The sequence below is a fragment of the Alosa pseudoharengus genome, unplaced genomic scaffold (genome assembly GCF_046254945.1).
Source record: "Alosa pseudoharengus isolate Yale_2024_CS ecotype anadromous, Long Island Sound unplaced genomic scaffold, YU_APseudo_1.1 YU_APseudo_1.1_scf_20, whole genome shotgun sequence".
In the NCBI taxonomy this organism is placed as follows: domain Eukaryota; kingdom Metazoa; phylum Chordata; class Actinopteri; order Clupeiformes; family Clupeidae; genus Alosa; species Alosa pseudoharengus.
Genome location: NW_027468664.1, coordinates 10,566,869 through 10,583,554, shown reverse-complemented (window position 1 = coordinate 10,583,554; position 16,686 = coordinate 10,566,869). Strand labels below are relative to the sequence as shown.

At 45.0% G+C, this 16,686-nt stretch overlaps 1 protein-coding gene across 9 annotated transcripts in view; it reads left to right on the top strand.

Moving 5' to 3' along the window:
* The window catches only part of plekha5 (pleckstrin homology domain containing, family A member 5), a 118,379-nt gene that overhangs the window by 61,052 nt on the left and 40,641 nt on the right, over positions 1-16,686 (top strand). For all 9 annotated transcript variants that reach the window (XM_076296536.1, XM_076296544.1, XM_076296535.1 and 6 more), the window contains exon 4: positions 13,804-13,887. In XM_076296536.1, coding sequence (XP_076152651.1) covers positions 13,804-13,887 — 84 coding nt within the window. The remainder of the gene's footprint in view (positions 1-13,803; positions 13,888-16,686) is intronic.

The following is a 16,686-nucleotide window of genomic DNA, read 5'->3' as shown; positions in this document are numbered from 1 at the left end:
TGACAACGCTGGCGTCTGTGTCGGCCGCCAAAAGGCCACGGCGTTTGAGTCAGTGACATTTAGCGCTAATGACAATGAGGCTTGGTGCACATCGATGCACACTCTCTCTCTCTCTCACTCTCTCTCTCTCTCCCTCGCTCTCTCACACACACACTTTCACACACACACACACACTCACACACACGCACAATTCGTCTTCCTTTTTGTCAGAATCCCTGTTATCTACCTCATTGGTTGCTGTCTTGTCCTTATACACCTTCACTTTTTTCTTATTTTTTCCTTTTGTTCATTACAGACAAACTCTATTTTCTCTTTGTTTCTCTTTCTTACACACACACACACACGCACACACACACACACACACACACACACACACACACACACAGTCTGTTATAGAACATGACCTGACACCTGTTACCTTGGCAACACTAGCATGTAGTAAAGTTTTTGCTTGTGACTCATAACAATGGCCGCAGCAAAGCGCCCCAAGCCTTGCACTTTCTGCACTTTCGCACACAGTAAACAAACCAGAGTGATGTGGACAGATCTGGAACACTCTGCCCTGGCCCAGCACTCCTGTTCCATGCCGCCAATCACCCAATAATAATTGTGTTTGTCTGCGTGGGGCTTCATTAGTCTGGTCATAAATGTAGCTGACTAGCCATGTGCCAGCACTCAGACGGTAAAGTCCTGATGTGGGGCGCCTGTCTAATTGTAACCTGGATGCTGGTGCCCAGTGTGTTGACCTCCCCATGTGGACATTAAAGCCTTAATATTATTATTCAACACAGGCTGTAAGATGTCTATCGTTACTTACAGGAATCCCTTTACGTTGTAATGCAATTCTTGTGCTAACAAAATGGTTGTGTGTACCTCTAATGGCAAGTAGTAGAGATAAGTGCAGTGAACATCTCAGTATCACTTTATTTAGTTTTTTAGTTCTGCCCCCACAAAACTTTACAAGCAGATCAGACACTGTGTAACTGTGTCTCAGCAGTTTAACTACTAAAGAAGCTTCCTGGCACAAAGACCCTGTTCCTCTTTTATTACTCTTTTACCATGGCGATGTCTATCCTAGATTGTGTGTTCAGGTCAGGTCAGACAAAGTTAAGTTAAGGAGGCCCAAAGGTACAGTTGCCACTGTGTCGACCAGTAATTACATTTATGCAGGTCATTGCCTTCATCATCTGAAGCCTGCATTGCCTTGCACTAGTTCTGTGTCCTTGTCCAGAGTTTGCTGCAGATGCACCTCTCCAGAACTGGATATCTGACTGTTACAACCAAGCGACCTTGTTCTCAGAGTTTATTTTTATTGACCAGGGAGGTTGGCTTAAGTAGACCTTACGTGATGTCATCCTGCTGTGGGGTCTGGGGAGAGCTGTCAGCGGAGCAGTGGCTGAGAGTTGGGCAGTGAGAGTCCAAAAGACCTAATGACATTCTGTCATGCTGTCAAAATCTGCTCAGTCGCTCACACGCACACACACACACACACACACACACACACACACACACACATGCACACACACACACACACACACACACACACACAAACACATATATTCTTTGCCTCACACATACACTTTTTCATACATCACTGCTGCTGCCTCACACACAAGTCTTGCCAGGGCTAGGAGCTTCCCTTGGGATTCACTCTTATTCTGTGTTTGTGTGTGTGTGTGTGTATGTGTGTGTGTGTGTGTGTGTGTGTGTGTGTGTGTGTGTGTGTGTGTGTGTGTGTGTGTGTGTGTGTGTGTGTGTGTGGACATGCGTGTATGGGTATTTATGTGTGTTTCGCATTTCCATTTGCATGTGAGTGGGTGCGTGTACCTCTCAGTCCCATAGCAGCAGATGGCCATGCATAAAAAGGCTCCCATGCCAAAGAGTTAAATCATTTTTTTTCTGACTAACGGAAATAATGTTACAGTATCTCGTGAAGCCAGATTTGTGTCTGTAGTGCCAGATATAATCATTCAATCTGTTAAATTAATTAAAGTATTCATTTGTTTAGGTTATGTAAACTACAAACCTCGATGAGAGACCTCTGGGTGAGGATGGTGCAGTGTAGAGGCTAGAGTCTGATTTAATATTGCAACAGTGGATTGCGCGGGTGGAAATAGTAACTTTCCAGAAACAGGAAAAATGAGAGAGAGAGAGAAAGAAAGATAGAGAGAGCCCTCTGCCATGTCTTGGCAGGCCTCCAGCAACTCCATCAGCACACACCTTGAGTAAGAAAGATAGAGCGAAAGAAAGAGAGATAGAACTGTAGCTAACAAAAAGAAAAAGAGAGATAAATCGACCCTCTTGACCTGTGTGTTGACTTCCCATATTTCAGATGACCATTCGCACTCCGTGGCACCTCGAGGAAGCCACCTTGTTGTAGGTGGCTATCAAGCCTGCCTTCTGTCAATACAAATGTGTGAACTGCTGTATTCTACTGTATGAACGGATGCCTCAGTGAGCCCTGGCAGCACTAAAAAACGCCTCTGTGTTTAACGGGAACTGGGCCTCAAGCTCTTCCTTGACCCCGCCGGCTCCCTCATCCATCTCGGACATAATGGGCCGTGCACCTCGGTGCATTGGTGATCCTCTAATGATGTGCCGAAGATACTAATCCGAGTGTTGTATCGATCACATTAAGCAGAGACTCCAGCCCTAAAAGTGAACTTGACAAGGTGAGGCGTTGACATTGCATTAATCATAATGGTGAGCACGCAGGTGTTGCACGGGAGGCTCGATGCTGCAGTCATGGGTGTGTGTGCTCATGGACGAGAGATGACTAGCTAAGCTCTGTTGAGCTTCCTTTCCCCCGATTGCATGCTTGTCCCCGTTCTCGTTGCTCATCATATCCGATTTCTCGAGGACAGCTGGCAAGTCGACCCACCACGTCCCTTGAAGGCAGAGGCTTTGATATTGTTTGCTATTGTGTGTCAGAAATATAACCAGGCCACAGTGTTACTTTGCCAGAGTGCACGTGGACATACACGCTTTTTGCAGTCACTCACTGTCATATGATTTCCTACTCTTTCCTCCTGTTCATCATATGCCGATATGACAAGGGGACGTACCGGGCTTTTCAAATTTGACTGTTCCCTTCCCTTCCTGTAATGGCCATAGTAAAGAAATGGTTATCGAGCATTGGGCAAATTAGAAAAGCATATTGTTATTATGCTGCCTCCCCTGTTAGCAATCTAGCAATGCATGTAGAAGATGCCTAAAGATGTACGCCAATCACAGTGAAGCAAATTATGCATGTCAAATTTTATATCAGAGTAAAAGCTCACCTGCAAAATCAGATTTTTCTTTCCTAGAGGGATTTCAGAGCATGCCAGAATATCGTAAGAAAAATGAGCCAAGACAAAAAAAACCTTTGAAAAGCATCTCAGGGAAGGTTATAGAATAATTGAAAGGTGTATGGCATGGCTCCTTTAAACCTAACTCCATACCACATGCCTATCTTTATTTAAGCACCATAGTATTGATGTGCAACACTTACAATATATACACACACACATTTAAACGTCCTACACTGCCAAAGGGATTTGGTAGGTATCTCAAATGATGTTGTGAAGTATGTAATGGAATGGGGGAGGCTAGGTTTTGCTATTGAAAATGTTCCCTGGTTTTCAAAGTGCTCAATAAAGCCGTCTCTTCCTCTCTAAAGCCACAGAGGTCCTTCTATGTAGACAGGAGGCCTCCCTTTCTCAGTCTGTACTACCTTCCCTTCAACAGCAAGGGCAGTTAATCTGGGAAAAGCTGATTAATTTCTCAATAGCCATTGTCTCTTCTTTTTCAAATGGTTGGGATTTGCCTGTGAACCTCAGAAGCAGTGCTCTCAGGGACCCTGTCCTTGAAATCATATAGCGTATGTTTGACCAGTGAATCCCTTTTGACTAAATTAAATTCAAATTATTATTGACTTATTTCTGTATTTCTGTTCGAATCCACTGCTGTCCGATACACTCCATGTATCGACCGTTTTCCTGCTATGACTCAGTAGGATATTAATTTACATTTCAGTTCATAATCTGAAAGCCATCCTGTTGCCTTTTAAATGTCTTAATTTCTTCATTCTTAAATCACTGAGAACGTTTTCTCGTCTGACTTGCCACTGCATCCCTCGAACACTCTCAGAGTGTCGTTTCAAGAACATTACATAGCGTTATTGTCAGTAGAATGAGTGTAGAATGTTGGCAGCTGTTCCTTTTGCTTTATTTCTGCAGAAAGATCCTTACTGCATGAGAAAGTCCTGAGCACCATCAACTTCATTGGATATCATTCCCTCCTTGCAAGCCGTTATGTCTGCAGTTTTCCCACAAAGTTACATTTGCTGTCAAACATTAAAGCCTAATGATCACTCATTTGCGTGTTGCTTATGACTTGAGTAAAATTAGTAGAATTAGTCTGTGCTTTCATAGCATAGCTTTGGATAAGTTGTTCAACAGATGTGGAAAGCAGGCTTGTTTATGGTTCTTTATGTGTATTTAATGTAGTTTCTTCTGTGTTGTACAATATTAACAGGCTTTGGTAGTTGTTGTTTCAATAATGCTTTTCCATGTCTTGTTACTTTGTCAACACAATAATTTTATCTTCAGTGCAGTTTTAACCCTCACATCGCGGCATTTCTTGGAAAGGTAGGATGACTACATTATAGCCGATTGGTCCCAGATGTCTCTGTCACCAAATTGACAAGAATTTTGCATCTGGGATTTGGCAGCAGATGAAGGGGTTTTCAATCAAGCAGAGAAAATGACTAACCTTCCTTACGACTTCCATTTTCTCCCCTCTGCATGTTTTGCATAATAAAGAAAAGAATCACTCATTCATATAGCCATTTAGTCATACAATTTGTGAAAATGTTCATCTGTTCCCAAAGACCTTTGATGCTTTATGTTCAGAATATTGTATAACATAAAGAGTCTATTAACCACTATTCTGGTACTCTAGTACTACAGTAGGTATTCATTATTGGTGGACCTTTGACAGGTGACAGGTGATATAACATTCACTTATGATGTTTCCACTCAGCCTGTACTGTTGCTTAAGGTGTTTATGATCCACCAAAGGGCACAAATAGCCTGCTGAATTAGAATGGTGCTGTGAGGATTCAAAGGTGGATAATTGCAGATGGCTTCAGTATATTAGCGGTGCATAATTGTCTTTACCCTGTGGTGCCCATGCTCTTTTCCAAAAGTATTTGAATGAAAAGGGCACATTGGTCATGCCCAGAATCACAATTTGTTATGAGAATGGTCCCGAGACCTGCTGCGTCTACCTCTGTTTGCATGGTAGCAGATGGGGGGAAAAAGAGGTTCCAGACTCTCCAATCCCATATTTTATATCAGTCCTGCAATGTTTGGAGTAAGCTTTTAAAAGTTGCAGTTACTCCCCTGTTTTGTTTGTCAGTAGTCCTGTCACATCAATTTGTCTGGATGTACTACCCTTAAATTGAGAGTTTATTATCTGACCATATGGTGCCAATTCCAAGAGACAAGCAATTTGTTCCTTGGGCTATCACTCTGCCCATTTTGGCAGTATGATTGCTGTGTCCCAGCCCTGCCAAAGGCTGTTTAAGACTATGAACTGATAAAAGAATCTGCTTTTGTAAGATGTACATGTACAAATGTCTTCATTTCCTGTAGTTACTGTTCTTAGATTTCACAGCAGCTTCCCCCTCCACAGATGACGTGCTCTTGCATTTAAAAGCGAACTATTCCCCATTGCCCTCATCATTTATCGCTTTGGAAAAAAAGATTCTCTAATTGATCCCTTCACATTGGCGGCACGACGCTTACTCAGGACTGTTTCATCCTCTGTTAAACTCATTAGACTCCGAATGACACTTGCTCATTAGAATCATTTGCCAGCTTTTTTCTTCTCAGGAAAGTTGTCGTCGTGGTCTGTGCAGCCTTCATGGTAGCAGAGCACAAATCTGTTAGGTTGAGGTTTACTCTTGTGACTGTGTACCATTTTGTCACCCTTGGGTATGAATGGAAACCCCACTTACAAAGAAAAACTAGCCTAGATCTCCGAAAGGGGCCTGTAACAGCATTCACACCCAACTACAGTCTTGCGCCACCTGGAGTAGCTTAGGTTTTCTACCAGCACAGTAACAACTAACAGCATCACTCTGCATTCATAACACCACATTGGAATGAGGAGAGATGCAGAGCAAGTGTTGTCTTCGTCCAACGCAGAAGCCCCATCTCTTGGGTGTTGGCCTGAGAGCCAAGAGACTGGCCCTTATCTGTGCCAGCCACGAGCGACTGGAGTAGGGACCGATGGGCAGCTGGTGGCACCTGCTCTGCCGTCTCCATGGCGATTCACTCTGAAGCAGCTTGGTGGCCATGGTGGCTATGGCTCTCTTGTGTTTGTTCCATTTGGGCTCAAATGAGTTTCTCTTTGCCCCTCGCTGGCTTGTCGTCCTTTTCAACATGGAAATCAAACGGCTTCTCTGGAGGATGCTCTGTTCGGCCTGTTGTTGACTCTTCTACTCACACAGAGAGCACCAGCCATCTGCTGTGGTTACCAGTAGCAATGCAAAGCAGCATTCTGCAAGCAAGTCTGTTTGTGGGGATGAAATGGTATAAACTACATAATTGAGTTGACTGAAAAGATTTCAAGAAACTTCTCATTTGCCTGGGAGTGTAAATTGGTCATTACAGCAGTAATTATAGGAGCTATTAATGAATAGACAGATTGTTATCGTATCTAAAACATAAACATGAAAACATTTTGATTGTCCGAGTTGAGCATGTTTTTTAATCAATGGAGAATGATGTCATAGTTTAGTCCAGTTGTAGGCCTTTCAAGAAGTGTGAGAACCATGCATTCCTCCCTCACTAACATGCTTAAAGAATGTACAATCAGTGATATCCAGAATTAAGCTACTATGAAAGGAATTACTTTTGGATTGGGAAAGCCGTGGAGAGATTTATCCTTTAGTCCGCTTCTTAACTCCCGAAAAGAGGCTTGAGTAGATTTGACACAGGCAGCTTATATGGGTTCACGCTCCGTTCGAGTCGTTCGTGCCGCGGCAGATGAGCCCGTCCCAGGTCCGGGGATCGCTCACATGCCCACACCTGTTACTGCACTCGCTCTTTGTCTTTCAAGCTCTCGTTTGGGATCTACAAGTCATGTCCATGTCCATAACAGTTGTGGAACACTTTTTTCCATTTTAATCCTTTGTCCTTTGAACATCAAGGAAACAGATTTTAGTAGTTGTAGTAGTTGTTGTATAGTCACTAACTCGCTCTCATTTACTCTCTCTATGAGGTCAGTTGGTGAGTTGTTCTTTTTGATCACTCTGAAGGGAGGTGTCCAGATAGGGGGCTGACGGCAGAGGGCTTTATTCACCGCATCGTTGAGCCAAATAAGGAGTGTCTGACTCATGCAGCCCAGTGATTCATTTGACCAGTGCCGGCTCATTAGCCTTAAAAACGTCCGCAAGCGGCACAGAATTAAAAAGACATAAAATAACATTTAGCGGAGGGGAGGGTTGGCTGAAAATGGTGCTATTATTGGGCGTTTGTAGGGCACTTATCGCCTGTTCGTGGGTCCCCGCAGGAAGCAATCCAAATGGTAATAATCAGGTAGACGTGTAATGAAGTCTGTCTCTCAAGCCCTTGCGTGCCCTCTTAAGGCAAGGTGTCCTCTCCCTGGAGCCATTTTCTCTCTGCTTGCAGCATGTCCTTGAACAGCAGAGGTGATGACTGTTGAGAGAATGTGATAGTGTGTGTGTGTGTGAGAGAGAGAGAGAGAGAGAGAGAATGAGACAGCAACAGCTGGAGGGGATGTCTTTTATGAGCATTTGTGATCAGTTTGACACTCTGAGAATTTAAAATGTGTGTGTTTGCAGTGTGTGTCTTTGTGTGTGGCTAAGTCAATGTATCGTGGATAAGCTTGACAGCTCTTCCTGCACATGGCATTGGTTCACGTGGATGAGAAACATCCCCACCATACATCTCCACTTTATCTCTGTGTGCGACAGAACACACTGTCCAATATCTATCACGTGCCAGATACCATCTGAGGCACCTTGCTTTTGAACTCACTGACTCTAGGTGCAGCACTCCCACTCTCCCTCTCTCCACCCCTTGCGTCCAGTCCAGTCCAGTCCCCATATCTCTTGCGAGGCGGCGTAGGATCTCTGGCTGGCCATAATAATGCTGCGTCCTCTCTGGCCGCCACCTCAGTGGCCTTCTGAATGCCAGTGCAGCACAGGGCGCAGTGGCCGCATGGCCTTTTCCGAAAGGTTAGCACTGATGCCAGCAGGTGCAGGTTGAATGGATGGGAGGTGGCCTGCCATTGTTGCCCCCCCCTATTAGCTGTCACTGAGGGAGCACTGCTTGACTGTAGCTGACTGAATTGTTTTTTTCTCCCTTTCTTTTTTTTTTTTGTCTGTCATTATTGTTGTTAACAAGTGTGCTTTTATAGAATAGACTTAAATATAGTCCCATTATCACATCAGTTGGCTTTTGGTTGGACGTTTGAAAGCGGAGGCGTCAAGCTGTTGAGGCGCGTTGGCTTTTAAAGCTAATTTAATTGTTTGGGGGTTGCTTGAATTGTTCCAACAACTGCAATGGAGAGAGAGAAAAAGAATCCAACAGGGTAATTCTTACTGGCAGGAATGAGATAAATACTTGATAACCATGTTTTGCTTGTCTAACCCCATGATTTTCTTTTCATTTCGATCCTCGAGAGATTCTTTTCTCTGCAGGTGATGGAGTTAGATGTTAGCTTTTTTTGCAACAATTTAAAGAAAACTTCAGAATACATGCCTGCTATGTGTAACCTCTTTTATGCCCCCTACTGTCCTTCCCTTCCACCACACAGCCTGGGGCAATCTCTTGACAAATTGTTTGTAACAAATTAGTGTGTTTTGCCATCTTAATTTGTTTGTGTTGTGGGTTTACCATCACAAAACAAAGGGAATGACTAGTGGAATTTAGATTTTTTCATCAACCAATTCCATCATCAGACATATCCTTAACTAAGAGGGATGCCGGCAAAATCCACACTAAAATGAGTCAAGAAGCATTCCCCCCCCCCAAAAAAAAAATTATTTAATGAACATAAAACGAGAGAAACTTTCTCGAAGAGTAGAAACGCAACCCGTTCTTACTGTCTGACTGACTATGACAGTCCTGGAGCAGAGCTCCTCATTCCCAAAGCCCTCTTTAATTTCAAGCCTGCCACACTGATGGGCTTCCATTAGGCCATTTGGATTTGGGGACTCATCATCAAAATGTTTTTCTTCTGTTCTCAGTCTAAATTACCCTGGGAGATGTTTGCTCGTTCTCAGTGTCAGTGACCGTAGTGCAGCACAGCAAAAAAGTAACTTGACTTTTTTTTGGTGAAAGACCTGCCAGTTTATCACGACATGACGGTAATTAACTCCTCTATATTTGTCAGACTCTCTGCAGTTGACTTAAGTTATGAGCTTTGGGGCTATTAAGCAGCTGCCAGTATAATTACTATGAAAGCTAATCCATAGTTGTCTCCTCACCTTATTATCCAGGCCAGACGAGTTTACAGCTGTCAGTCATTCTATGGAACTAATACAGACTCATTATAGACAAGACCCAGATGGAAGTCCACAATTTTCCTCTTCCTGCATAATTATGTATTTGAGTGTCTGAGTGGATACTCAGATGTTGCATCTGAATCTGCCCATTAGATCAGCTCCTTCTGTTGTGACAGTACTTTTAATGTTAGTCTACTCAAGGTGATGAGGTTTCTCAGAGAGTTTCTCTCTGTTAGCCTGAGTGTGTTGGCCTGCTGTCATGTCAGGTGCGGACCCTCGTGCTCGCTCAAGTGGCACGCAGCTTCTTGCCGGACTGCAAGGGGCTGTGTCTTGACGGAGAGCGTTGATCCGAGGCTTAAATCTTCCATTTTGTCTTTAATGCCGAACGAGCCTTGTCATGAGACTATGATGATGGAAGCAGTTGCCGTTCAGCTACCCCATGGGCCATTTTCCTGATTTATTGCCTTTTCTATGAACATGCTGAAGTTACACCACATCAAATGATAGGTGATTTCCTCCTTTTCCCTCCTACTGCCACCAACTGTAGTTTGATATGGCAGTCATTCCCTTAAAGCTCAAGCTCTCTTGAAAATTCAGTCACCCCTCTCCTTGATCATGGCTATTATTCACTTTCCGTCCGTGCCCCTAGGAAGACGTATTCCACCCCGAGTTGGCTCATGAAACAGTACATTTCACCTCCTTTTTGAGTGCTCTGTCCGTCATCTCCATAATTCTCGCTTTCTTTTTCATATCCATAATTCTTTCATTTTCTCAGAAACGCTTTAGTCAGAGCTTGGGGAGACCGATCCGGGGCCTCCATGCTGCTTCAGTAGGACACCGGGCCAATCTCCAGGAAAACCTCGTAACTCAAAATGTCGCCTGTCATGTTTTCCCCACCAGTTTTTGAGCTGTGATGGGTCGTGACAGCCGTGGAGGATGGTTAATAATGCAGCCGAGCTGTCGCTCCCGGGAACTCTGGGCTGGAATATTTCCAATGAAGGACCGTAGCGCTGGACCCATCCCACGCACAGAGATGCATCACTGGGCAAAGTGAACAGCTGGACCAAGGAGCAGCTCTCTGGACCTCCACACGACACATCTGCCACCTAAGCTCAGAGGAGGCTCAAAAACAACCTTTGCCCAGGTGCATTTTGGGTAGCACCAAGCAGTTTATTGAGGCATAAACAGACCCTGCAGCGTCAGTGCATGCCAGTGGTGTGTGAGAGAATTCAGTGCTATTTTAGTGTGTGACCGGACTCAGTCAGGCATGGTGCCCCAGCGAACCTCCTCGAGGACTAGCTTTGTGCGCGGCAGAGAGCTCGCTGTGACGACGGGTTATATCACAAGATTCCAGCGCACGTTGCTCACATGGCTCTGCTTACACTGCTCCTGTTGTTTCCCCAACGTTTGTTTGTTTATGTATTTATTTATTTATTTATTTATTATTTCCCAAGACCCTGTGGATGAAGAGCAGAAGCCACATGTGTCTTAGAGATTCCCAAGGGCGGTATTTAATGCCACCTGAGTCATATAAAGGCTAATCCATCAGATTATGCCGTCCCCCCCTCCCTGTGGCCCCTTTCCTATGACACCCGAAAGTCTGTAGTGATTCATCGCTCCAAATTCACCTTGGACGAGATCCTTGAGTCGTATCTTACCTTTATGTCTGAATCTATTCATTTAAAGGGCCCATAAAGGCTGCAGACGATTCGATATTGATTTATGGCTGGGAGAGGTATGTGCGCCTGATGGATGTGGTAAGGTCACAGTCCTAATATAAGCAGTAGAGGCCCACCACACTCTGTGGTTAATATGGTAGCATGTCGGCCCCATGTCGAGAGGGAACGTGCATTCTCGCCATATTAGATGATGTTCCTCTAGTCATTGGATTTCCAGCTGTCATGTGTATGTGTACACGTGCTCTAAATGTGTGTCTGTGTGTATGCATGCGTGTCTGTGTGTGTATGTTTCTGGAGTAACGTAATGCACAGTTACCATATGGATGTCTGCCAGACTTGGCATGTCCACTTGACATTATACTGATTGCATACAGTGTACATTTTGAATGCACTGACCAGAACAGTCAATGCTTTTATACGTTTTACTGTACTGTTATTGAGTTCATTCAGTTGCTGCACCATTCTGGTAGCTCACAATGTGACTCCCTGGGTGATAAGTTGTTGTGGCTGCTTCTGTGCGGTGAATACAATTAGCGCAGACAACAAGAGGATAGGCAGCGTGCCACTGAAATCCACTTAATCCCTCTTGTACTCCCCTGCCTAATTCCAGCACTTCCCAGCACCTACAGGCAACGATTGCCTTCGCTTATGTGTGCAAAGCCGTAATTGGGGGGGACGTGTTATTTATTGGCTGCGATAATCCTGAATATGCCGTGCAGCTCGCAGGGATGCCGTTGGAATGTGTTCCTGTTGATGGAGTCTAGAAATAATGGCGTGCTCCTCCAGGGGTAAATTTGAGTCACAGCATTACTGCATGCTGGCCATATGTTGATACGTCGATCTCGTGATGCCGCACGTCCAGAGTTGTTTTCCAGGCTCGTGTACGGTTCTCTTTCCCGGCTGTTATGGAAACGGTGAAGGGTGCTTGACGTTTATGGGGCGCTTCGTGTTGCTTGCTGACTGAATGCAATTCCTCTGCTGTGGCGGCTGCCATTGCGCGTGTCAGGGTGCTGTGGAAGAGGGCTCAAATGTCTGCACTCGACAAAACAGCCGCGGTGTTGACAAACAATCGAGCTGCAAGGGGCCTCCAAGTGCAGGACTTCAGATGAAGGAGTGCAGTGCAAGCAGAGAGGCTCTACTCTTCCTCCTCTCCTCTCTCTACCACCCTTATCTTCCCTCCCGTTCCCCCAATTCAACTCGTGCTTTTCTCTCTCAAACAAGAGCCTGCTTTTTAAGCACCTTTTTAAAAAAAAAAAGGCTAATCGGCTCTCTCCTACCCTCTGTGAAGACACGTTTGTCTTCTCCCTGCCAATGCCAGCTGTGTGTGCTTCTGCCAGTGCCACTGCTGCTGCCGCTACCGCCGCTGCAGTCGTTTTTATTTATAGCAAAAGTTTGCGAGAACGGAGCAGGAAGGGGAGGGTGTTAGGGGTGGCAATGGTGGGTGGGTGTGTGTGTGTGTGTGTGTGTGGCGGAGAGCGAGTTAGAGTTGGAGTCTCAGGGCTCTTGTGATCAGAGCATATGACTTTGGAGCCAGCAGCCCCTTCAGCGACATCTCGGGAGCCTACCGAAGGGATCCAGGAAGGGAGAACGCTGTGTGTGTGTGTGTGTGTGTGTGTGTGTGTGTGTGTGCGTGCGAGAGAGAGAGAGAGAGTGGGGGAAGCAAGCAAGTGAACGCTTGAGATCTGTGTAGGAGACAAAAGCATCAGCAGGAGAGAGGCAGAGAGGGAGAAAGAGAGACAGAGAGCCATGCTGAAGTTCAGCACCACCCACATCTCAAGGTGTGTAGCTTCCTGACTCAAGTACTTTTTTTTCTTGGCTGAAGTAGTGTTCAGCAGAGCTGGTATGAAAAATGCATCTGGGATTGCTGGCGGGGCCAATGTACATGTCTTTTGCTCACCTGTGCTAACACCGTTCTGTGTAAATTATTGAGGCATTGCTCCGGCGTGGAAAGCAGAGGTTCAACTGATCCTAGCCAGCCTTTGAGTTGCAGATATGTGTTATGGCTTAAAGATGTAGTCGGAGATTCAGATTTGTTTTTGGCTTTGCGAAAGGTTGTTGACATGCTCTCAACAGCCAATCAAATGACACCGCTGCCTTCCGTGCTGCTGAAGCATAGGTGCTGATTGGCTGGGATTGTTTATGGCTCGGTCCGAGCCACACTGTTTGTGTCCCAGTTATAGATGCAGAACTGTGTACAAACACCACAACACTGAGCAGACAGTGTACCAGCTATGTGTTGAATTCAACAGAAGATGCATGGGCTTAGACGCACATACTTTACCTTTAACAACATTAACATGTACAGTATGTCCATATCCATTTTCAAAGACCCTGTGCAATTGGCTGGCATCCATATATGACTGCCAAGATGATCTAAGGGTGGCAGTGCAATCTAAAGCTTGTACAGTACATTCAAATGGTTTGGCAGTTGCGTGCCGTGTACCCTCTCAAATATCTTTGTGTATTATCCCAAATGTTGCCTGTGTGAATGTAATGATTGTGCTTTGTGTAATGACAGCCATGATGTGGTCTGTGAGAGAGGCTGTGTGACAGCTCTCCTCTTTACTGACTCTCTTGTGTGTCTCTCCATCTCTCCATCAGTCACAATGAGCGGAAGGTGACCTGCAAGCATCCTGTCTCTGGCATCCCTTCCCAAGACAACTGCATCTTTGTTGTCAACGAACAGTAAGTCACTTCATTCTTTACCCAGAATGCACCATGCTTTTGGAGATGTTTTGCAGACACACACACACACACACACACACAAACACACACACACACACACACACACACACACACAAACACACACACACACACACACACACACACACACACACACACATACACACACACACACACACACACACACACACACACACACACACACACACACACACACACACACACACACACACACACACACACACACACAGTGTTCCCAAACTCAAACTGATGATAACTGTCTCTTCATTTTCTAAAAGTGAGCCTTTTATAGGTTGTTAAGCTTTTAAAGGTGTGCCCACATTTTATGATTACTTGTTCTGGTGAGACACATCAGCAGATGCTGCATGCACCTCAGACAGCTTGCTAAGCAAACCAAACTGTTCGCACATTTCATTATGAATAGTCTACAGAATGAAAGCCGAGTTTGTCTTGCAGAAAACGTCATGTGAGAGGCATGAGGCATGCTGTGTGTGTGTGTGTGTGTGTGTGTGTGTGTGTGTGTGTGTGTGTGTGTGTTTGTGTGTGTGTGTTTAATATTTAATCGTTTCTATGATTGCACTTTTATGTAGTGTAGTCTTTGTTTAGTTTATTTAAATCTTTTGAATATTTAAGTCAAAACCAACTACATTCACATGTAATTAATATTCGTAGAATGAGTACGAACATAATTTATCACGAGATGAGAAACGTCAGAAATGTGTTGTGACAGATGCCATATTCTACCATTATTAATCATTATTGTTAATGTCTAATGATAATGCAGTGTTACATCACTATTATCTGTAATTATCATTTAACAGCTCCAATAAATTTACATATTATCATGTCACATGCAAATTAGCTGTCATTATAAGAGCTATCATGACAATTACTGATAGTGGTGATAAGGCTTTTTTATGTCTTTACTCAGTCATAAACATGTTGTTACTTGATTGTTAGCCCTATGATGGAGAAAAAGTTGAGAAAAAAACATATGTCTGAATATCCACTGTGTGTGTGTGTGTGTTTGGATGAGTGAGTGAGCATTTGCCTGTCTATATGCTATGATTGTGTGTGTAAGTGAAGCCAGGCCTGTTGTACACCCTACACACATAACACCCAATTAAGTTGGGCACACTTCAGTGGGCAAGCCGGTTCTCCGGAGGCCAGCCTCCGAGAGCTTTACTGAGCGGAGCGAAGCATCATTTGAGCCGGAAAGAGAGAGAGAGAGAGAGAGAGAGATGCTCTCTCTCTCCTCTCCTCCCCTCATCAGAGCTCACCTTTCCTGCCAGCGTCTCCTCGGCCCCTGTGTGATAGATACGCCTTGTTGAGAAGTGTCCAATCCATCCAGGGAAGGAGGGAAAAAAAACAAGTAGGGAGAGAATGAGAATCCCCCTGCACACTACAACCTGCCCCCCCCTCCCCCAACCACCCTACCCACTCACAATAATACTCCTCGTGTCTGAAGACCAAGGCCCTGTCAGAGATGCCCAACCTGAACCGACAGCAGTTACTTTGATTACTGCCCCACTCCGCCCCCCTTCAAACTGTCCTTTAGCAAAGTCAACCCCCCCCCCCCCCCCCCCTTCAGTTACTGCAGCTGCCACTGCTGCTTTTGAGAGTCGCCGGTGCTCTAGGAAGTGGGTTTGGGCTAAGGGTGGCGGGGGGGGGGGGGGGGTCAGTAAGAAAGTTCTTTAATCTTCCCAGCCGTCGTGACTCTCCCTGAGCTCAGGCTAACTGAGTGAGTCGTCCCACAGATAAAGTCCTTAAGTCGCACCCTCTCGGGCGCACGATGAATGGACGTGAGCTGTGGGAGCCGGAGAGCAATCAGAGCCATTGTTGAGCAAGGGCAGCCATTTTGTACCCAGTAACAGCCAGACAGACACTCCAGAAGCGGCACAGCCAGACACTGAGTGACACTCATCTTCTTCGAATCTGCGTAATAAGGCATTTTAAAAAAGAGATTTTTAAAAGAGTTTTGTCACGCTGTCTCCCTCTCTTTCTCTCTTACTCTCTCTCTCTCTCTCTTACTCTCTCTCTCTCTCTTTCTCTCTCTCTCTCCCTCTCTCTCTCTCACGCTCTTGATTATCTTTCTCCGCCTTGCTCTTCCCATGAGCACCACACTCAGGTTCGTTAGCGGAATATGTAAATGAGTGTGGCAGTTTTTATTTTTATATTTCATGGTGTTAGGCACTGATTAAGTGAGAAAGTCACACAGCGAGGTAAGTGTGTGTGTGTGTGTGTGTGTGTGTGTGTGTGTGTGTGTGTGTGTGTGTGTGTGTGTGTGTGTGTGTGTGTGTGTGTGTACTTTGACGGGTAATATACACATCTACAGTGTTTAGAATGTACAAATTTCCCTGTTTAATTGAATGTTTGTCCTAGCTAACTGTGTGTGCAGTGTGTGTGTGTGTGTGTGTGTGTGTGTGTGTGTATGTGTGTGTGTGTGAGAGAGAGAGAGAGTGCATGTCTGTGTCTGTTTGTGGGTGTTTGCAAAGTGTGTGTGCGCTTCTGATATTAAAGACTGTAGCCTTTAGGATATGAACAAAGGATGAAATTTCCCCGTATTATCTCTCCTTGCAGATGGAGCAGATTAAATGCCATGTTCCACCACAGGAGCGTACAGTACATGCTAAAACAGCAGATATCACCTGATGGCTCACATGCACATTACACAACCCCAGCACAGGAAAGCCTTTGTCAAGACTCGTGAATAGCGTAGTTGTCCTCAGTCAACTGCAGTTCATTTTCAAGAGCATTTTTGTACAGATTTTAGTTCTATTG